Source organism: Protopterus annectens, chromosome 3.part0, assembly GCF_019279795.1.
Source record: "Protopterus annectens isolate FY-2018-M chromosome 3.part0, PAN1.0, whole genome shotgun sequence".
Lineage (NCBI taxonomy): Eukaryota > Metazoa > Chordata > Ceratodontiformes > Protopteridae > Protopterus > Protopterus annectens.
Window position 1 is genome coordinate 769,643,805 of NC_056731.1, and position 23,936 is coordinate 769,667,740.

General features: G+C 41.7%; 1 protein-coding gene across 4 annotated transcripts in view; it reads right to left on the reverse strand.

Annotated features, from left to right (window-relative positions):
- Positions 1 to 23,936, reverse strand: part of LOC122796547 (collagen alpha-1(XV) chain-like) — a 1,635,928-nt gene that overhangs the window by 156,142 nt on the left and 1,455,850 nt on the right. For all 4 annotated transcript variants that reach the window (XM_044065114.1, XM_044065113.1, XM_044065111.1 and 1 more), the window contains one exon: positions 7,269 to 7,422. In XM_044065114.1, the coding sequence (XP_043921049.1) occupies positions 7,269 to 7,422 (154 nt within the window). The remainder of the gene's footprint in view (positions 1 to 7,268; positions 7,423 to 23,936) is intronic.

The following is a 23,936-nucleotide window of genomic DNA, read 5'->3' on the forward strand; positions in this document are numbered from 1 at the left end:
GCAGTAATAAAGAATAGTTGTATAAAATCTTACCATAAACATAGATGTCCTTCTCTTCCATGTTGCAGTATTCCAAACTCTTGGGTTAAACTCTGCTTGCTACCGGAACGTCTGGCCAGTATACAAAAGCTTGTAGTCACTGCTAGGTACGTGAGACATCTGATGTAGGCCTAGGGAGCGTGGGCCACAAAAGTGATGCCTGCACATACCTTTGCTCAGAACTGTATGCTCCAGTCGGATCCCAGTCCCAAGATAGTTGTATAAGTCCTATGCCATCCAAGGAAAGTTTAGATGGAAAGTAGGGGGTAAGGAGGGAGGGAATGAATACTGCAACATGGAAGAGAAGGACATATATGGTTATAGTAAGATTTTACACAAGTATTCTACGTCCTTCTATTCTAATGTGTCAGTATTCCAAACTCTTGGGTGAGTGCAAAAGCTCACAGGGAAGAAGGGGGTGATGGTATAAAACTGTTATCCATGAAGCCATGAAGGATTTCCCTAGCAAACCCTGCTCTGGATCTGGAGATGTGATCCAACCTGTAGTGTTTAGTGAAGGTATGACAGATATCCATGTAGCTGCCTCCAGAATGGATGCAGTGTCCAGTCCTTTGAAGAAGTCCCCAATGAAGCCATGGCTTTAGTGGAGTGGGCCTTAATTTTTGAATTGAGTTGTTTCCCATGGAATGTGTAGCAAAAGGAAATAGCCTTGGAGATCCAAGCTGAAATGGTCTGTTTTGTCACTGCCTTTCCCAGAGCTCTGGAGTGAAAGGAGACAAATAGTTGCTCTGATTTCCTAATGGCCTTAATCTTGTCGAGGTAAAATTTCAGTTGCCTGTGAACATCAAGGGAATGCAAGACTCTCTCACTGTCATTTTGGGAGTGAGGGAAAAAGGTGGGCAGGTGGATACCCTGATTTAAGGATAGCTTGTTGACTACTGTGGGCATAAAGGAGAGGTTGGTGCTCAGGGTCAATCTATCCTTGTGGAAGATGAGGAAGGGAGGAGTTGCCATGAGGGCCGGGAGCTCTGACACTCTTCTGGCTGATGTCAGGGCCATGAGGAGTACAGTTTTCCAGGTACAGTGTTAAAGAGATGCAGTAGATGCTGGTTCAAAGGGGGCAACAGTGAGTTTCTCTAAAATGTAATTCAGATCCCATGGAGGTGGAACCTGCCTCTTGGGAGTTCTGAGGTGTAACTTTGGAACTAAGGAATAACTTTGGAGGAAATGGGATGCTAGAAGGGGGATTAAGAGGCAGATAGGCTGAAATAGCAACAAGGTATGCTTTAACAGAGGAATATGCTAACCCTGCTTGCAAAAGTTCACACAGATAGGACCTCATTTTGAAATGGGTCTAGTTGTCTTTGTAGACACCACATGGAAAATAACTTCCATTTAAACAAATAAGATCTCCTAGTGTTAGGTTTCCTGGTTTCCTGCAGAACTGTTAGCATGTCCTCAGTGTAAAGGTGTCTAGAAGGGATCAAAATTCTATCACCCACAGGGTTAGATTCAGAGATTTCAGATAGGGATGGATTAGGGATCCCTCGTTCTGTGTGAGAAGTTCCACTCTGTGAGGTAACATGTGATGACTGCTCCTGGCTAGATGCAGAAGGAGGGGGAACCAATGCTGTCTTTGCCAAAAGGGAGTCATCAGCAAGATTTTTGGTTTGTCCTGTTGGATCTTCAGCAGGACTTTTTGAAGTAATGGGAAGGGGGAGAATACATATAGAAACATCCCCTTCCATAAGATTGAAAAGGCATCCATTGCCCTTGCTAAGGACTAGGTAGCCTGGTGCAAAACACTGGTAGAAGGGAGGCAAACAGATCTTTTTGTTGTGTCCCTCACCTGTGGACAATGTCCAGAAACACATCCCTGAGTAGCATCCATTCATGGGATTGTGACATGGACCTGCTCAAGGTGCCTGCCTGAATGTTCTGAGCTGAAGGATATAAACTCCTTGCAAGGAGACTCTGTGTTGGGCTGCCAGGTCCCAGGCTTGGAAAGCAAGTCTGCAAAGCAAATGAGACTTGATTCCACCCTTTTTGTTCACATACATTAGAACTGTAGTATTGTCTGTGAACAATTTCAGGGGACCTTGTTTTAGGGCATAAAGGAAGGCTGTCAAGGCAAATAGGATGGCTCTCATTTCCCTGATGTTGATTTGTTCCCACTGAATGTTTGTGACCAGGTACCCTGCACTTTCAGGCTGCCAAAAGTAGTCCCCCAGCCCAGATCTGAGGCATCTGTGTACATTTCCTGGACTGAGGCAAGGGGTTGTAATTTAATTCCTGGGTTGAGTGTAACTTGGTTCAACCACCACAGAATGTCCTTCCTTAGGCAAGATGGAAGGGCATGCCAAAGTCCAAGGGGTGTGAGTGTTGGGTCCATGTGGACTTCAGGTACCATTGCAGTTTTCTCATGTGAAGTCTTGGCAGAGGCAGCATGGGTACAGTAGAAGCCATATGACCCAGTAGTCTGAGATATTGTGTGGCTGTCAAAGCAGTGGCTTTGAGAACGGAGGCCAGATATTGCCTCAGGGTTTCCAATTTTTGGGGTGGAAGGAATGCCCTCATGACATATGTCTTTATCCTGCAGCCTAGGAAAATTTGGTGCTGGAAAGGACTCAGGCTGGACTTGGGGAAGTTTATGTTGAATCCCAGTGGCTGCAGGACTGAGATGTCTTGGTGGAATTGGTTCTGTAGGGATCTGGAGCATTCTGCATGAATCAGAAGGTCGTCCAGGTATGGAAAAAATTGAATCCCTTGGACCCTACAATAAGCAACCACTGGAGCCAGACATTTTCTGACGACCCTTGGAGCAGTAGAAAGTTCAAAGTGCAAGGCCAAGAACTAAAATGTAAGGAACCAACAGCAAAGCACACATATTTCCTGTAGTTGGACCTTATAAGGATGTGAAGTTAGGCATCCTTTATGTCCATGGTGGCTAGAATTCCCTGATGTATCAGTAAAGGGAAAAGGGTCTGAAGAGTAAGCATACAAAAGGTGGGTACCTGTAAGAAAATACTGAGGTGAGAGAGATCCAGGATAGGTCTCCAAGGTCCATCCTTCCTGGGAACTAGGAAGAGCCACACAGAAGCATTTCCTTTTTCTTCCATAGGAACCAGTTGTATGGTTTCTTGTGAAAGGAAGCTGTCTATGACTGGCTGGAAAAGGGGGGTTGATCTTTGGGTGGCTGGGGAATCCCTCTTGGAGAAGGGGAAATGATACAGGTCATAAAGCAACCCTTTTCTATGATGGAAAGGACTCATCTGTCTGAGGGAATGTTTTGCCAAACTGGAAGACAGTCAGAGAGCCTTAGTGACAGAGGAATGGAGTCTGAAGGGGGGCAGTGAAGGCATGTAGTCAAAGGTGGCCTGCCCTGTCCTGAAAGGAAGGTTTCTGGGCAAGAGTTTCAGCAGGCTTAGAAGGGGATTTCTGTTTCCTAGTGCCATTTCTTGCCCTAGCATGGGAGGCTGAGGCAGAGTGTTTCCTAATGAACTAGGTCTTTGAGGGATAGTTCCTGTGCACTTTGGGTATAGGGGAGATGAACACGTGTTTTAAATCTTGCTGTTCTTTCCCTTTTTGCTGAATGGCCTTAAATAGCTCAGCTACTTTAGACTCAAAAAGGGCAGAGTTATCTAGGGGTGCATCTACTAATTTGGCCCTAATATCATGGGGTAAGGGTTGTAGCCTTAACCATGAGTATCTTCTAAGGACTGAAGTTGAGGTTGCCAATCTGGACAAGGCTTTTGATGCATCATAGCTGCATCTAATTGAATGTTTAGTAACTTGGGAAGACAAGGAAATGAGACTGGAAATGTGAGCCTTGGAAGGTGAGTCAGGAAAGTCAGCTAAATGCTTGGTGACTTGGGTCAAAACAGGCAAGGTATATTTGGATATATGCACACCAAAGGCCAGGGTAACAGAAGTATACACTTTTTAACCAAGGTGCTCCATGGCCTTACTGTCCTTGTCTGTGGGAAAGACAGAGGTAGAAGAAAGTAGTTTGGATGGCTTGTCTGTTGAAACTGAGACAGTGGCAGGGTCAGCAACAGGGCATTTTATCAAAAATGTTGCCCCTTCAGGGACCTTGTAAAACCTGTCAGGCCTTCTATGGACAGGTGGTTGTGAATCAGGATTTACAAAGGCAGCATTAAAAGCATCCAAGAGAGCCAGTAACCCTGGAGGAATTGCAGAAGGAGAAGGGCTTTCCATCTGCAGAAGCTCATAGTATCTTTTTTTGACCTCTGACATTTCAGAAGAATACCACTGAAAATGTTCTCTCATTTTAGAAATTGTCTCCCCAAAGGTGAGGTCCTGTCCTGCGTAGTCAGCCTCAGCAAATTTGCCCGTGGGAAGGATACCCAAGAGGAAGTGACATCTGAGAGACATAAGAGAGAGAATCCTCCGAAGAGGAGTCTGAGGGGTCCTCAGCTTCAGGTTGGATAATTTGCTCGGCCTGAGGCCTGGGACTGACAGGAAGAGGACCAGCCTTTGGGGAAACAGGCATTGCAGGCCTTAGGGTCATAAAGACATTAAATAGGCTCTGGGAAAAAGCCTGCTAATCAGGTTGGCTTTCAACTGGAGGGGAGAGATGTTTTGTTTTGTGTTTCTTTTTAGGAAAAGGTCTAGAAGACGTAGGCCCTAAGGAAGGACTAGTCTTTGAGAGAGGCCTAGATTCTGTTTGCTGGGAAGCAATGGAAGGGCCTGTCTGGGCAACTGTAAGAAGCTGAGGTTCCCCCTCGTTGTCAGCAGGTGACATCTGTAAGCCCTCCCCAGATGTATCTTCTGCCCTAGGTTCTGCGGCCTCCTGAGGGGTACCTGCTATACCTGTTTCAGCAGACTCTGAACATTCCTCCAGGCAAACATCAGCCACAGGAGGGATGTCAGGTGGAGGAGGGGCAGCAACATGTTCAGGCCTGGAAACCTTGGCCTTCTTTTTGGATGGTTCTATGGAGTGATCAAACAACCTTTCCATCCCTATCGCTAAGCGTTTAAGATGCTAATGCTCTAAATAAATGTTCAAGGCATGCAGACAACTGTGGAGCATTAGGGATGAAGGCTTGACAGTTCATGCAATTAAGATGGTTGTGAGTAGGTCCTAGACAGAAAAGGCAGAGTTCATGGGTGTCCTTATGGGGGATCTGACAACTGCACCTGCACTTTCCCTTCCTGGATGACATGTAACCTAAACAGATATGCAGTGACAAAAAGGAAACAAAAACAGCCCCAATGGGGTACTTATCTTAGAAACTTGAAGATCTGATGGTGAAGATGCCAAGAAGTGCTGATGTTAGACTGGCATCAGAGAAGTTCTGAGGAAAGGTATGTGCAGATGTCACTTGTACCCTAGGCCAATGTCAGACATCCCACGTACCTAGAAATGACTACAAGCTTTTGTATACTGGCTTGACGTTTAGGTAGCAAGCAGAGGATAACCCAAGAGTTTGGAATACTGCAACATGAGAATAGAAGGGCAGCTATGGAAAGAGATTATTACACTAGCAAAAGTGTGTAACTTCTCATTGTAAATCAAGAGGCAGAACAGTTTTTGCTGCACCCTTCCTGATGTAAATGTTGACACAGTAATACAAGTCATTCAAGGCCATACTTGAAAATATGCCTCCTATGCTACCTTTCCAAAATTTGCAAGCAAGCACCTTAGTCTTTATAGAGCATAATCCTCTGAAATCAATAGCAGGTGCATGCACACCCTTGACATTGGTGCGATTGACAAGTCTGTGCCACTGACAAGCTATTGGATTGGGCATATTTACTTTGACAAATGGACCATTGATATGCAGACCATCAATTCTATTGGCCAAATCAAGATTTAACTTTCAGTATCAATAATAGTACACAGTGGTCTGAGTCATACACTGTTACTATTATTTAGGAAGGCAACCCAACCAGTGTCAAAAGACTGAAGAGGCGTTTAATCGAACACCTCTTCGTCGACACACAAACAGCAAATGCACTAAAGCGTGAACACGCAAAATAGTGATTTCTTTCCCTGGGAAAGAAATTGCTTAGCCATCCCCATGTGTTTGCCCCTATCGCCACTGTAGTGCAATCTCGGAGTTGGTATATTTAGTTAAGGGGTGTGTGGAGGGCAAAGTCCCCCACGTTGTTATGTGTGAAAGTGTGTGTGTGTGTGTGTGTGTGTGTGTCTATGTGTGTGTGTTTCTGCTAGTGATTTCTTTCCCAGGGAAATAAATCGCTGTTTTGAGCATTTGTGCTTTAGTGCGTTTGCTCTCTGTTCAATTAAATGCCTCTTCGATCTTTTGATATAGAAGCAAAAACAATATATCAAGTATCCTAATTTTAAAATTCTTCATCAATAAGTTCAGAAACATACATACATATATATGTATAGATTTTTTTTCCTAATACCAAATGAATCTCCTGGAACACAGTTTTTACTTTGTTGTTTTGATGTCATACCTTGAAGCAGGCTGTAACTGAGAAAGCATTATGCAATACAACTGTTGAATGCAAAGTCTGAATCTTGGGTGTAACTGACATTAGCCAACACTTATTTTGGACATGTGGAAATAGGTTTTGCTTTCACTGTCTCCTTTGGTATTTGGAATGTGAACTACAAAAATGCACACACACACACATATCTATATATATATATATATATATATATATATATATATATATATATATATATATATATATATATATATGTATATATATATATATATATGTATATATATATATATATGTATATATATATATATGTATATATATATATATATGTATATATATATATATGTATATATATATATATGTATATATATATATATATATATATATATATATATATATATATATATATATATATGTGTATATATATTTATATATATATATATATATATATATATATACATATATATATATATATATATATATATATATATATATATATATATTTACATATATATATATATATATATATATATATATATATATATATATATATATATTATATATACATTATAAATATATATATAAATTATATATATAATGTGTATGTGTATATATATATATATATAAAAAACACAGAAATACATTCCTAGAACATAATACACATTACTAATGTATGTAGCTAGCATAATTGATAATAATTCACTTCCCCTGTTAAAATGGAGTAGTCTACATTTAATTTTCTGTGTATCTACTTGGAAACTTGCTAGCTACATCACAGACTGGCAAAGTGCATAACTTACTACTTGTAAAAGTATACAACATATGCTTACCTGAACCAAAAATGGATGAAGATTCAAAAGGCCCTGGGGGTCCAGGGGGGCCTGGTGGTCCTGGGGGTCCTGGCAATCCATGACCAGGAGATCCAGGCAGACCTGGTATTCCAGGTGGTCCTTTGGGACCAATGACAGTGTCTCCTTTGGGGCCCTGTAAAAAAAAGCAGATTGTGGTGACTTTAGTAAAGTAGGTAACTTGCTTCTAAATGTGCAAGCCATTCTTTGTGCAAGAAAATACTTGAACTGCACTCTTTTAATTTTGTCTCCTCCTGAAAAATATTTCTGAACTTTACACAACTGCTTAGCCAGGTGTTGTGAAGCAGAGCTAGATCATGTTGAAATGGATTCCTAAGCAGGATAATGGACCAAGCCTTCCCCAACCATGCCAAGACTTAAGTATCTTGAGATCTAGTTCACAAATGAAGGTATAGAGGACTGAGAGATGGAGAGGCAGGTGAGTGCAGTAGCTGAAGTATTGTACTGGGCCATGATGATTTAGCAGGATTTGAGTCACAGGACAACTAATTTACTGATGAACTGGAATCCTTACTCTCAGCTACAGTAGCACACAGTATTTTGTTAACAAATGGGTTATAATAAAAGTGGATGTTTATTTAAAGTTTTTAGTTAAACATAATTTCGTGTAGTTGTGTGTGATGACATCTTATATCATGTGCTCTTAAGCTATTTAAATGAACCGTTTTGAATTGTTATGAATGTACTGTTGAAGTCTTGTTAATTAAAAGATGACAGCGTTCAACCTTATTATCTTGTGGACTGTGTGTGTTTTTATTACAAGTATTTTAACCTGTGAATATTTTGCATTAGCATGTTTTCCTTTATTCTAAACTATGTTTAAGAGATTGGGTACTGATTGAAAAGATGAGAATGCAGATACAAGAGGCAGAAATGAGGTTCTCCTCATATGTTAACTCATTTTCCATGGTAGAGTAAAAAGATCAGCAATAGGGGATGATCTCAGAGTACAGTTACTGCTCCCCTGGATCAAGAGGAAATTATTTAAGTGGTTTGGACATACAGTGAGGATACCTGCAATATCCGCCCACATGCATAGCTTACCAGCAGGACACCATGCAGCAGACCCAGGGTACGCTTGGTGTAGGAATCCTTGGGGATGCCCTAGGATGAGTGGAAGGCTGTTGCTGGGCACAAGGCTGGTGTGCTTTGCTCATAGCTTCATACCACCACAACTTTCACTAATACGAACAGTTTAGACAAAAGATAGATGAATGGCCTGTAATTCACTACATATATGCTGGTAGTTAGCCTGTGAAATGTATCTCATGATACCTAATGGAACTATGTTATAGCAAGGACCTAATACCACAGACCTAGTGAATAAATGCAGTAGAGAGCCAAGGAGGTTATAGATAGGTTGGGTTTTTTAGCCTTCTCTACCCAGCTGGAGGCAAGCAGGCACTCTGTTGTAACTGTAGATATACACAGAGCTGAGGCATTTTCTCACAAATTAGCCAACATAGACAAATTCCCAGTTCCTTACTGTGATTCATTACATCTTTCCCAGGTGTTCAGTATGACAACCTAAACATGTAGTAAGCACAGTGGAATAACCAGAAGATAGTAAGACAGATTAAAATAGTAAAGACAACAGACAGAAAGAGTTATAGTGAGAGGCTTAAATACCAATGCACAATGTAACTCTGTGGATATTTTGCAGAGGATGCGGATCAGTTACTGTCATTAGATCCCCGTGTTCTAGTCAAAGCAAAATGCAACTGAACTCATTTTAAAGTCAAATGACTCAGCAAAATGATCATTCATGCTGAGTAACTAACCCCTTTAACTGTCTAGAGTTTTTCAGAAAGTGCATCATTTTCCTAATTTTTTGCTATGTACCTCAAAAAATGTTTGATTTTTTTGGTAAATCACTGCGGATTTCTGTCAGTCAATAATGCCAGATGTTAGTTTTAAACTTCCTATTATTCGGAGGATGATCATTGATGCCAAAACTTGTTCTACGAACTTTTTTAGAGATTCACAGTAATACTGAAATCTTATCTGTGATTCTGCCCTTTGCCCCCCCCCCCCTTTCTTTTTTGCTTTGTCTAGAATTCTTGAGGAAAGGAGCAGAGATATAAACTGGTAAGATTAATAAAAAAGGTAGACAAACTGCAGTGGAGGTGCTCTTTTCTCCACTGACTATCTTTCACTGCAGTGATGTCCTGCACAAGTGTAAGGATGCAGGTGCTGCACACATGTGCAAGCACATTAATATGGTGTGCAGGAGGTGACAAAAAACTAAAGAGCCCTATTATTAGGAAAAGGTAAGCAATTTGTTTCTTAAACAATGTCATTTTTTAACAACAATAATCCATGACTGGGCCTGTGTGTCACAGGTATACCCATGGCTGGCTTTTTCAATCACTTGGGCTTTGCCTTCATGATCAAACCACCTCAAATGTGGGTAAATGCTGTGATATTCACACCCAGTCAAGCATTATTGCTAAATTAATGGTTGAGTCTGTCCAGATAAAAGGGAAGTTTATGGATAATAGTTTGTTTGCTGTCTTGTCAGACATAGGATGAAAGATGGGAAGAAGCTGTGTGTGAAACCCTGACATACTGTCATGTAACTGAATCATGATTCCCCAGAAATCACAAGATTACATGTGATCTGTACTGGTGAAACCAAAAGGGAAGCCGGTTCAACTATACTGTAAGCGATCAGCTTTTTACAGTTAGATCTACTCCTTCATCAGGTGGCCAGATGCAGGACACCCTCCACTTCCCACCCCAGCCATTTATGTCCCATTTCTGTGCTCTACCCCCAAGCCTCCTTCAACATATTTTATTAAAAAAATAATTTCTTCTTCTAAATAGTTGTAAACTGTTTGTCACAAATGTAGCAAACAGTTGCTACAGTTTGTACACTGCCTGCATGGAGCACTACAGCTACAGTGCTCAGGTTTTGTTTAAAAAAAAAAAAAAAAAAAAAAAAGCATTTATTTTACTTTTAAAGTGTAGCAAGCAGTTGCTACAGTTTAGAGCACACATGAAGCACTATAGTGCACATGTTTTACATCAAGTACAGTACTGACTTTTAAAAGCCAATATTGCATTAAAGAAAGATTGGGCTCTGCTGATCATACTCCCAACATTTTGTACCTGGGGAATTTGCTCTTCTCGCCCCACCATAGCTAGGCTACCGGGTGAAACAAAAATGCTAGCAGAGCTTTATCTTTCACTGAATCCATTATCCATTTTAAGAAATAGCATTCATTTGGAATTATTGTGTCATTTAATTAGAATACCTTAAAGTGAGACGAGCTCTGTGGGGCTTGCTAAAAATAGGAACTTCAGCTACTTAAGACTATCAGAATAAACAGTAGGCTTCCTTCGTGCAGGAAGTATAACCTGTTGGCTTTTTTCTCTCACACTACTTATTAATTAACTTAAAATTCCAGAGTCTAAACAGAGTTTAACAAACTTTGTTACTGTCTAAAAAGTCTCACAAGTTTGCACAGCAAATATGTTGATACATTAAACTTTTAAAATGTCAGACTCACAATGCAGAGTCCTGGAATGTAGAGACTGAATAAATAAAAATATGGATTTATATTGTTTGAGATTTCTATTCCTCTGAATATTCCCTTTTCTCCAAGGTACAGTAACCTTAGAGAGTTATTTTATATATATGTATAAGTTCGGGGGGGGGTGAGGGATTGCCCTGCACATCAGAGGGTTTATGGGCCTTACTGACCCTGCAAAAACCAGGTTTAAAGGAGAGCAGTGATGTGTAGTATTTGTTCTTCTGCATTGTTGGTCTTGTTTCAGTGTTTTAGGAATCAGAATCACAAGTCGTGCTATTTCAGTAGGGAGCCTGTTGACACAACTCAGCTGGGAATGAATCAACAGGAAATGAAATGCTCTTCTACTTCCTGACCTTCTCTCTCATTTGTTTCAGCATTACAGCCTATTTACAGATGCAAACTGAAGAACCGCAGCTTGGAATTGCAGCCAGTCAGTAACAAATCAGTCTTTCATAGGCTCATGGGAAGTTACTATGTTAATAGCCCCAGAGCCTTTTTAAGCCTAGACATTCATGCCCCAATTTTCCCAATTATTAATACCCATGGGGGTCTACAATCTGCCCTTGCCCATAAGGGCCACAGTTGACTAGCCAGGGGTGAGTTTCAGAGTTCCCATCCATTTTTCCAAATTGCATTTGAATTGGGTTAGGGAAGAGCTCTGTTTCACATGAATGGGAAGTCTATTCTAGGGAAGGGGAACTCTCTGAAACACATATGTGCCCCTCCAACATGTTTTGTTTATGTCACAGACGAGGTTTATATCCTCAGAGTGGGTAATTCTATTGCTGTTTGTTTTGCAAATGTGTAGCAGAGCCATCAGAGCTGGACTGGAGAACTTCTTATATGTTAGACATAGATTGTTCCTCAGTAGTTTGTAGGATATTGAGTATAGGGACTTTGCCAATCCCTCTTTCCTACGGGTTTACCATGTAAGGAAGCACTTAAGAAGTATATTGTGATTGAAAAGGTACAAAATAAAGGAAGCAGTGGGAAAAGAGCTTCAATACAGAAAGCAGGAAAAAAATGCTCATGCATTTCAGTGATCACTGACTGGTATGGATAGGGCCCCACAACCAGCATGGGGCCCTAGGCAGGAGTCCAGGTTTTTTTGTTCTAAATCTGGAAATGTTGCCAAGTGGGGAGACCCAGTCACAAACCATGCATTTCCCATGAAAACTTGTAATACTTCCATCCTCCAAGGTGGGTAATTGACAAACATCCCCCTTACACCCCATTCAGAAATTGTCTATGGCTACCATAACCAGGCTACAAGCTATGCATTAGTGTTTGTATGTGTGTGTGCTCACGAGCGTGTGTGTGTGTGTGTGTGTGTGTGTGTGTGTGTGTGTGTGTGTGTGTGTGTGCGTGAGTGTGTGTGTGTGTGTGTGTGTGTGTGTGTGTGTGTGTGTGTGTGTGTGTGTGTGTGTGTGTGTGTGTGCTCGCACGTGCGCATGAACACATGCTCTTTCAGTGGCCCAACAACTCAATTTCATTCTACTAGTTTGGGAGCAGTAGCTTGCATCATTGTCAGATGTCCACTGCAGTTGTACTATTTTGCAGCTGCACTCCATTTCCTAGACATGTTCCAAATCCGGAACAACTGAACAAAGGAATACGTTACCTCTGATACTGCAGGTTGTACATGACATATTAAGAGTAATTATTACAGCCTACTTTGTATTCAGATTTTTTTTAATTATTATTTGCTGCAAAGCAGCTACTTAGATATTACATAAAGGTTCTTAACAGGTAAAAGACTCATATCACACTACATACTCAGATATTCACATTTGTCATTAACTACTGCAAGTGCAGATCAGTAGCTATCTGCAGCAGTTAACACTGAAGGCCCATGCATCCTGTCGACATAGGTACCCCCTTACTCACACAGACACACACACACACACACACACACACACACACACACACACACACACACACACACACACACACACACACACACACACACACAAACTTATACAAACACACATACCCCATATCTGTACCTGAATTGTCAGAATATCACAGATGTCTCCTTTTTTCCTTCTCTTGTAAATTACACATGATTACAATCAGTCATTAATACCATACAAGAGAGTTTCAGACTTTGTATCCTTCAGTAAATGCATGCTAATTCAAAATCTATTGTTCTTATGACCTTCTAAATTTAAAGGAGGAATAATTAAAATCCATCCCTGATTGTTTTGTGGCCCCCATTATTTTTTGGCTATGTCAGCATTTCTTGCATTAAAAAAGCTGAGATGTATGCTTACATAGGGCTGTCCCTCTCTTCATAACTCATAAACTGCTGCAGGCCTTGAATAATTTCCAAGATCATCATTATATTAAAAAAGAAAACCCTTGCTACACTAACTTAGTGTTACAGATACAGGATTTAAAGGTTGTTTTCCCTCTCCTTTGTACTTTCATTTTGTTATAAGTTTACTTGCTGGACTAATATTCCAGGTAGGAGGTGGGAGGGTACATGGTTTGAATCTTTTTTAGTGACATTACTGCATACTATTTAGAATATTCTTGGTGTATAGTGCTTCCCCCAAACCACATTATCTTTCTTTGTTTTTTTAATAAATGCCCTTAAGTCATGTTGTTAAAGAGTTATCCCTACTGACTACTGTTCCCAGAGTCACAATTTATTTAACTGCTACTGCAGCATGATGTAATTGTTATCCTTGGTGTCTATTGCCCCCCCCTCCCAATGTACATCTTTGTTAAATATCTTTAAGGCACAATGTAAGTATTAGGTTCATAGGCTGGTACTAGGCAATCGGCCCTAGGGCCTATACAAGCCTAGCCATAACAATTCCCTGGATATTTCTTCCCACAATATTTACTTCTCTGGACCCCTGTCTAGCAGGGCGATTGACATGATCCCGGGGGTGAATTTCCTATCTCCCATTCAATTATCAAGGTTCCTTTTGAAGAGGGCCAAGGAGGCGCTCTGCTTGACATGTATGGGCAGTCTATTCCAGAGTATAGGGAGTCCCTGGGTCAGGAACCTATCCCTCCAGCATATTTTGTTCATTGTAATGACAACGTTTAGATCCCTGGAGCGTGTGGCTCTGAGGGATTGGGATTTCTTTAAGTGGAGCATGTCCAACAGCTCAGGGTTTGACATGGCCTTGTATGTTAAGCAGAGATCGCCTCTGAGTAGACGATATGCCACAGAGTATAGCTGGAGTTTTTTTGACGGTCAGCATATGGCATCTGCTTTAGGCCTGTGATTCTTTTAGTGAGGTATTTCTATGGCCTTTCCAGCTGTTGCAGATGTCTTGTGAGGTACATACCAAACAGGGCATTATACTCTATAATGGGTCTAATGAGGGATGAGTACAGTGGGACAATGACCTCCTTTTTTCTGGATGAAAAGCCCTTAGTGATGAGGTGTGCCACATAGAAGGATTTCCTGACTGTTGTGGCGATGTGGTTATCGAAAGTGAGACCACTGTCCACCTGTGTCCCTAAGTCTCTCATCACACTTTCGATGTTTACTGTACTGCCACCTATGTGGTAATTCATGGTTACATGTTTTTTTTCAAAGGGGATAACTATACATTTTTTGGCATTACGCTTGAGCCCATGGCTCTGGCACCAGGCATCTGTTTCTGTAAGGCCTTTTTGTAGAATATCCACATCATTTGGGGATTCAGTAATGGCTCCCAGGTTTGCAGTCATCTGCGAACGTTGTTAGCCAGAGACCCTTAGTGTTGGCCTGTACTTCAGAGAAGTAGATGCCAAACAAGAGTGGTCCCAGGACTGAACACTGAGGTACTCCACTTGTTACTTGTCTGGAGCAGGATTTGGAGTCGGCTACTTTTACAGTCTGGGTTCTGTCAGTAAGCCAGTTGGTAACCCATCGAGTGACGTAGGGATTTATGCCCAGCTTAGTAAGTTTATCTATGATTCCAGAGTGGGGGATGGTGTCGAAGGTCTTGGCGAGGTCCAGATACGCTGTGTGGACCGCCTTACCCTTGTCCACAGCTCTGGAGACTGATTCGAAGAAGTCAATCTGGTTCAGGAGACAAGATCGGCCCTTCACAAACCCAAACTGGGTGGGGTCCAGTGTTTGAAGGTTACCAATGTCTTTGTTTATAAGTTCCATGATAATGCATTCCATGCCCTTGCAGATCAGGCTCATCAGACTGATGGGACAGTAGTTCCCGGGATCCAATGTGGATCCCCCCTTGTGGAGTGGGATAACTGTAGCTGTGCGCCACTCAGTGAGGCACGAAGCCTGAGGTGAGTATTAGCTCTGAGGTCTAGTGTCTTCCCCTGGCCCACATCTTGGTTAAGTGCTGTTAAGGTACAAAGTGTTATCTCTTGGTGTCCAGTGTTTCCACTGACAGAAGTATTTTTTAAATGCCTTTAAGGCATAATGTAACTGCTATCCCTGGTGTCTAGTGTCCTTCTAAATACTGTTGCTTGATTTGCTCATGAGTATGCAAATATGACAGCCCCAAATTTACATGCTTCATTTTACACACACACACACACACACACACACACACACACACACACACACACACACACACACACACACACACACACACACACACACACACACATACCTAACGTAACCCTTCACTAACTCCCTTACTGTGACCACTCAGACAAACGCAGACTCACACATGACTCACACATTCACCTTTACATACACACAACCACACCCCACCGATACTACTTACCTGGTAAACTCCTCAACACTTACTCCTGTGATGGATGACCACATGCTTTCAGCTGTGTTCATCAATGAGTGGCCTTAAGTGACCACCATGTCAATTTATGCAGCCGAGCAATTCTCTGAATCTGTGTAAATGCCTTAATGCAGGCAGTTCCAAGGGTAAGCACATGGCTAATTAGCATATGTCTCTCCCCTGGAAGGCATCATTTAGCACTTAGCATGGCTGCAGAGATAGCCCTCTTCTTGTGTTTCAGCTCTGTGGTAGGGCTGTGTCTGAATCAGAAATGGTTACCACAAACCCTGCAGTAACCTTTGTATATCAGTCCTGTGACTAGAAACACTAATTATATAAAGCCTTAAAACTAGATAATTATATTTTTATTTATTTATCTTTTATATTACATTATCTTCTTATAACTAATATTCACACTTTGTGAGGTGGCATTCTACAAAATGAAGACATTATTCTGTCAGTCTTTTTAGTAGCACAGTCATGTGTCATACACAACTCTGGTGTGACTCTACACTAGTACGTCATCGGTTGCACTAACAACACTGTCAAGCTATGTGATTATCTGTTCACATCACTACTTATTTCTTTAGCATATTTTTACTAACTGATACAAAGTGTGAGATGATATAAATATTTAAACGTTTAAGGTGCCTCCAACCACACACCAACACATTCAATGAATAAAAAAATAAAACATATTCAGGACAGAAAGATGCACAGTGGGAGTAATAGTTAAGAAATAGTAATAAAATTTCCAGGAGAGTAAGTGAAGATAAATCATACAGCAGTGGAGGGAATATGAGTTCTGAGGGACCTTTTAAAATCTGCTGGTACAGATGAAGGAAACACATGCTGAGAAAGAGGACCCATAGGGGGGTGCGAAGGTTGATAAAAAGAGCAGGCACCATAGGACTCCATACATATTCTTAGAACCTGGAGCAGCCCCAAGGAGGAGGAATGTAGACATCTACTAGGGCAGTATAAAACCATGAACACAACAACTTTACATATAATGTGAGACTGAAGTGGCAGCCAGTGCAAACTCCACAAAACTAGAATTATACTAAGGTAACAAGATGTATCCCAATTAATTAACTTGTGGTGTTTTACCAGGTGCTGTCACTCAAGTTAAGTGTTAGGAAGCCTCAGTTAAATCAAATTATAGTAACTCAAATGGAAAAAGACCTAGGCATGTACAGCCATGGAAAGGTCTTTGCAGGGAGAAGGGAGAGAAGATGTTAAATGTGGGCAATATTCCTTAAGTGGAAGCATGATGAACTGACAACAGATGACTCCTGGTCCGAAACTGTCAATCTCTTATTCAGAACAATCCCAATATCCTTCACCTTCTCCATGAATTCTAGTTTATCACCACCATAAGTAATGGTGTATTATAAAGCTGGATAACTAAAATTTCTAAAAGTAGAGTGAATAGCCATGGACACTACCTTGTACATGTTGCAGTTCATATGATTACTATTTATCCAGGTTTGGATGCATTCCAAATATTTTCTGACTGAATCCACAGCAGATATTTCCTATGTGCATTTCCTCTTCTGTCTACTGTCCATCAAGTCACCTCTATCAGATTCAAGCTAATTTTTTTCCTAGGGTTGAGGAGTTCCTCTCAGATCCCCTTAGGTAAGAGACATTCAAAGAAACGATCACCTACAAAGACACTGGCGGTGTTTGGTGCTCCCACTGGCATTCCAGCAATGACAGCTTATTTTTATAAATAGCATAACCCCTTCACATAGGTGGTGCTGTGGACACCTTTATCAAAGCAGGGACTGCCTATGCTCCTTTATCTGTTCATGTATACTCCTTTATGTGGCTGGCAAGAACTATCATTAACAACTTAATTAGTTATGTCCACATCATCCCTACACCAGCCCCAACCCTTATGGCAACATTCATGTCCTCCAACTGTTAGCCTCGCAGGAACACTGGCTTGAGCCATCCAGGACCCCTTATTCTTCCCTCAGGATGGACATACCTATCCTGCTAGCCTGTATCATCAACATCATAATCAAATTCAGATCACCTGGGCCGTACTTAGGGCTTTATCCCTCTATGTCACTGACTAGGGCTCACAGTAAAACTTTTTATCCTATAGAAATGAGATATAAAGTTAAGTATCATCAGGAGAGCAAGGATAGTAGGGAGCTTTTTCTCTAATGTGTTTTCGTAATGGAAGCATAAGTGTGTGTGTGTGTGTGTGTGTGTGTGTGTGTGTGTGTGTGTGTGTGTGTATATATATATATATATATATATATATATATATATATATATATATATATATATAAATAGAGAACAAATTATACAAATAGAATCCAGTGGGACATCTGACACAACAGAGTGAAGGGCTGAGGTATTAATCTCAGCCATTATTTGTCTGATGGGTGGGATATAAACTACTTCACAACAGTTCCAGCATCCCACAACAGGTCTGCAAATGGTCTAGAAGGATACTGTGGCCCACAGTACCAAATGATGGAGAGATCAAGGAGGTCCAATACAATGTAATACTGTTGATATGTCACCATTAGGAGGTAATTCAAAACCCAAGTAATGGCCATCTTAGTACTATGTCTAGGGTAAAAATCAGAGCAGAATGGATCAGGAGCTTGATATTCTTGTGAAACATAATCAGGCTTTAATTAAACAGCCTTCTCAACAACCTTACCAATAAATGAAATGGTTAGAGACAGTGTGGTAATTTTCAATACTGTCAAGATTTAAATTGTACTTCTTTAAGACAGAGGTCAACAAGGCCTCCTTTAAAACAGATGTAAAAACCCAATTTTATTCCAAGAAACAAAATGATCTCATGAATCATAGGACTGATTGCCTCAACGTTAACAAGTGGTGGCCTTGCTTTGTATGGATCTAAGCCTCAAACAGCAGTCTGAATTATTGAAACCACAGGGACAAGTGTGGCTTTTTAACCAAGAAGCTGACTCACTGCAGATACAAGGCAGAGTCTCCCTATAAGCACATCAGTCTTCCCTTGAACTTTCTGGCAGAGATAAGAACCAACATCTGTGCTATCAGTTTAGCTGTAAAGAACCAAACAGTCAAGTTACATGCTTTTCAAGAAAACACTCTGTAAATTAACATGCTCATTGATTTACTGAGTCTTCCTACCACCTGAAAGAACATGACTGCTCTGCTCCATGCAGTAGGAGCTCAGTATACATAAGAACATTAACTTTGCACAAGGGCTTGACAGTCTCCACTGCTCACCAAGCCTAAATTTGTCATCAAAGATTCTGCACATGTCCACTGACCCTGATGCTATCACTCCAGTCACTTAAGCTGATGAAGCTCAGCATCTAATCAGGGCTTTTATGGGGGAAGGGGAACATGAAGTGGGGCAGGCAGATCCCAAGTGCATCCTATGGCTGCATTACAGGTCACAGCTGCTATCTTCTGTGATAAACATTTCTGCATTTCTATCTACCTAAGTAGTGTGGATATCTGTGGCATTGTCAATATTCAGGCTTGTGTTTTGGGCCTAGTTGTTTGTGGAGGCTGTGTGTCTGAGCATTTGTTCAAGGCCATCTTAGTTTAGCCAAAGCCATACTGCATTTCAGTGAGAGGGGATTGTTTATGGTCATTGGCTGATTGGGGTTACCTGGACTATGGCTTGGAGTAAGCACCTCATTGGTTCTTTCGAGCTTTTTTTAAAGTTGTTTCAGGTTTCAACTTTCTGTTACCTAAGAAGTTAACTTGTGAGTGTTTCTGCCATTTCACACTGAGCTAATTGGAGGAAGGGCACTGAGCAAACTCGGATCTGTAATATATAACATTAAGTATCCTGTTTTTGGCTTATTTTTACAAGTTATTTATAGCACTTTTATTGTCTGCTGCATACTTTTCTAGCTAGTTTCACTGTGTGTGTGGCATTAACTGAAAATTGTCTACATTTATTTAGCATCTGTTTTTGTTTTTTGTTTGGATTTCCTGCCAAGGAGTGTATCATATTGTTTCCCACCCTCCCTTCCTATTGGTATCGTGTTCTTATACTTGGTGGCTTTGCAGTTGACCACCCCTACTGTAAATTTAATCTGGGACACTCCTCCCAGTCTAGTGTCATTACCTCATTCTACCTAATCCAGGGAGAACATTTGAGAAGGCCAACCCACTTAGTTCCTGATCCTCCTTTCCCCTTTCCACTTTACAAAAAAAAAAAAATTCTAAACTTGTTTCCTGACTTTCCTGTAAGTAGTCTAGTCCAGATACAGATTTGCTGTATCCAGGACTGTTTGTAAGCTTCTGAGCCCCCAAGCCTTTCTGTGTTGGTGGGAAACCTTCTGGCTTAATTTTGCTTCTTAGAACTAGCCAGTTTTTTAGTTTCAGCACTCAAATCTGTTTATTTGAGCTCAGCACTTCTTTAGAACTCATTGTAAGCACTAAATAAGCTACAAATTACTACAGCACTCAACTTTCCTCATTTGTCTAGAGGAAAACAGTTTTTAGTACTTAATAAATAAGCACCTATCCAGGCATGTCTAAGGGTCAGCTCCCAGTGTTTTCTCCTGTCTACCTGATGAATCTGGGCATCTTGGGGCAATGCAGCAATTGCCTTATGAACACAGACAACCCTCACCTCCTACCACCCAACACTACAACCTGTGAGAGGTGCACTTATATAGCCAAACTGGAAGCAAAGCTCTCTTCACCCAAGACTGGACTAGACAGTCAAGAGGAGAAGGTAAACACTTGCACCACACCACACTCATCACATAGTCCCTCAAAACCTACACCACCAAAGCACACACATAGAAACGCAAAACAGACACCTACATTCACGGAGGCTCTCAATAAAAATTGACCCAAGCAACAGGGACCTCCAAAGCAGAAATGCAAGCAACCTCCACCCCCCCAACACAACCCAAATGATACATAGCCCACAAACTCAGTGTGCCACTCAACCACACCCCATAAGGCATAACAACGTACCCAAAGGTGACTCTACAGTCAGGCACACTGATGTTCCACTCACCAGGCTAAACAAGGAGAAAGTTACTGTCAGCTGCCTGTCGGATGCCAGGATCCGCCACATAATGCACGCACTCAGGTCACACCACAACAAGTACAAATATGACTCTTTCATTGTCCATGTTGGTGGGAATGACATGAGACATACCTCCCTGGACTACATGAAAAGAGACATGGAGGAGCTGTCTGATCTTGTAGTCCAGACAGGTATGACCCTAGCCCTGAGTAGCATCCTGCCATCACCCAGAATGATACCACATTACAAGGACAAAATCATTGACTACAACAATTGGCTAAGCTTCTGGTGTCATTCTAAGGGGATCCAGTATCTGTCTGCCTGGCATGACATGATCGACAAACCACGATGCTTTGCCAGAGATGTCCTGCACCTGTCGTCCTTGGGATTCCAGATACTGGCTAAGGCTCTTGCCACCCCTATAGTGCCTTTTTTAGGCAAAGTTCAAATGACAACTTCACCACCGTAACAGGTACAAGCAAGCAAAATCTGAGGGTAATGCTACTCAATGCTAGAAGTCTAGACCTCAAAATGCACTCACTCGAGGCACTCCTTAAAATAGAGAACATCGACATCTGTGCAGTGACAGAGACTTGATTCAAGGCTCCAGAGAGCACCCCTGCATTACCAGGCTATAATTCATACCACACCTTTCGGCCACCTAACCTGGACCGAAACACTAAAGGCGGAGGCGTGTCCATATTCATTAAGGATATCCACACCTCCAGGCTAGTTGCTCAGCATAATGCATCAAAGATTATCCAAGTGCAACTAACACTGGGCAAGACCACAGTCCAAACTGTAGTTTGCTACAGATCCCCCACCATGCCCCAGGATTCCCACTCCTCATTTCTTGATACACTGGAAAATATTAGGGTACAACTCAACACCCTAATAATGGGCGATTTCAACTACCCCACCATTAACTGGGAAAACTACTCATGTACCAACTCTTCTGCTCAACGTTTTCTGGAATTCATAAATTCCAATGCCTTGGATCAACTTATCCACACCCACACTAGGGGCAGCAATATCCTAGACCTGGTCATTACCAACATGGACAACCGGTATTCCACACCACAAGCTAATCACCCTAGACATCCACATCCCACACCCACCCCCCATTAGGGAAACCACAGTAAAACATTTCTCCAAAGCCAACTTCATGCTTCTTAAGACAGAAGTGGCAAACTTCACAACACCCATGTTGACGGACAATAGAGGTACGACTGCTGAATCCTACACAAATGCTCTTTATAAGCACTTACACAAGTGCATGGATCATGCAATCCATAACAGAACCAAGATGCTATTCTCCAAAAAAAGGAAGCCAATCTGGTGGTCCCCTGCCATAAACAAACTCTACAACAGAATTAAGAAACTGTTGCAAAAAAGAGTAAAATCCCATGATTGGAGGAACTCCCTGGTCAGCCTCAGTAAGAAGCTGAGATCCCTCATAAAATCCCCCAAAGCTAGTTATGAAAACAAAATTGCCACAGATTCTAAAGACAACCACAAAGCATTCTATAGCTATGTCATGAATCTCAATGGCAACACTCAGATTTGCTCTGAGTTACAGCACAATGGCACTAAATATACAGAACCAACTGATATTGCCAACATCCTGGCAGATAGGTTCAGTGCTAACTTTATCCCCCTTTCATCCCCTAAAGGGCCCATCTCTATACCTGAAGAATGCAAAGTTCCTGTAATCATGGCTGCACAGGTAAAATACACACTCTTCAAAGCCAAGAACACAGCATCCATGGGACCTGACAACATCCCAGGCTGCATTCTGCACGAACTATAGAACGAACTGGCACCCCACCTAAGTACCATGTTCAATCATAGCCTCACCTCAGGCTTTGTGCCCACTGAATGGCGCACAGTGACAGTTATCCCACTCCACAAAGGGGGTGCCACCATGGACCCTGGGAACTACCACTCCATTAGCCTGATGAGCCTGGTCTGCAAGGCTATGGAATGCATCATCATGGAACTTATAAACAATGACATTGGTAATCTCCAAACTCTGGACCCCACCCAGTTCGGGTTTGTAAAAGGCAGATCATGTCTCCTAAACCTGATAGACTTCTTTGAAGCGGTCACCAAAACTGTAGATGAGGGTAAGGTGGTTCACACATCCTATCTAGATCTCGCCAAGGCTTTTGACACCATCCCCTACTCTGGAATTATAGATAAACTTGCTAAACTAGGTATAAATCCCTATGTCACAAGATGGGTTGCCAACTGGCTCACTGACAGAACCCACACTGTGAAAGTAGCAGACCCCAAATCCAACTTCAGACCAGTGACAAGTGGAGTACCACAGAGTTCAGTCCTGAGTTCTCTCCTGTTTGGTATCTACTTCTCTGAAGTACAGGCTGACACAGAATGTCTTTGGCTAATGAAGTTCGCAGATGACTGCAAACTAGGAGCCAAAATCAAAACTCCTAACGAAGTGAACATCCTACAAAAGGGCCTCACTGAGACAGATGCCTGGTGTCAAAGCCATGACCTCAAGCTCAATTTCAAAAAGTGCATTGTCATCCCTTTTGGTAAAAACTCTGTACCCATGAACTACCACATAGGCGGTAATCTACTTAACACTGAAAGTGTGATAAGAGACCTTGGGACACAGGTGGACAGTAGTCTCTCCTTTGATAATCACATCACCACAGTAGTCAGGAAATCCTTCTACATGGCACACCTCATCACAAAAGGTTTCTCATCCAGGAAAAAAGAGGTCATTGTTCCCCTCTACTTGTCACTCATTAGACCCATTATAAAGTACAACACCCCTTTTGGTATGTACCTCACAAGACATTTACAACAACTGGAAAAACCGCAGAAATACCTCACAAAGAGGACTACCAGCCTCAAACAGATGCCCTATGCAGACCTTCTCAAAAAACTCCAGCTTTATTCCATCGTATATTGCCTACTCAGAGGTGATCTCTGCCTAACATACAAAGCTATGTCAAACCCAGAGCTGTTGGACATGCTCCACTTAATGAAATTCCAATCCCTCTGAGCTACACGATCTAGGGACCTAAACCTTGCCACCACAATAAACAGAACATGCTGGAGGGATAGATTCCTGTCTATATCAAACAAAGCTCTTCATTAGCACTCTTCAAGAAAAATCTTGATGATTGGATGGGAGATAGGAAATTCACCCCAAGGATCACTTCTGTGGCTCTGCTTGACAGGGGCACAGGAAAATCATTTTCTTGGGTGGCGAAAGCCAGGGTACCATTTGGCTAGGCTTATATAGGCCCTAGGGCCAACAGCCTAGTAACTACCTATGAACCTATGAACCTAAGTTGCTCCAATAGTCCACTTGCATTAAACGCTGTAA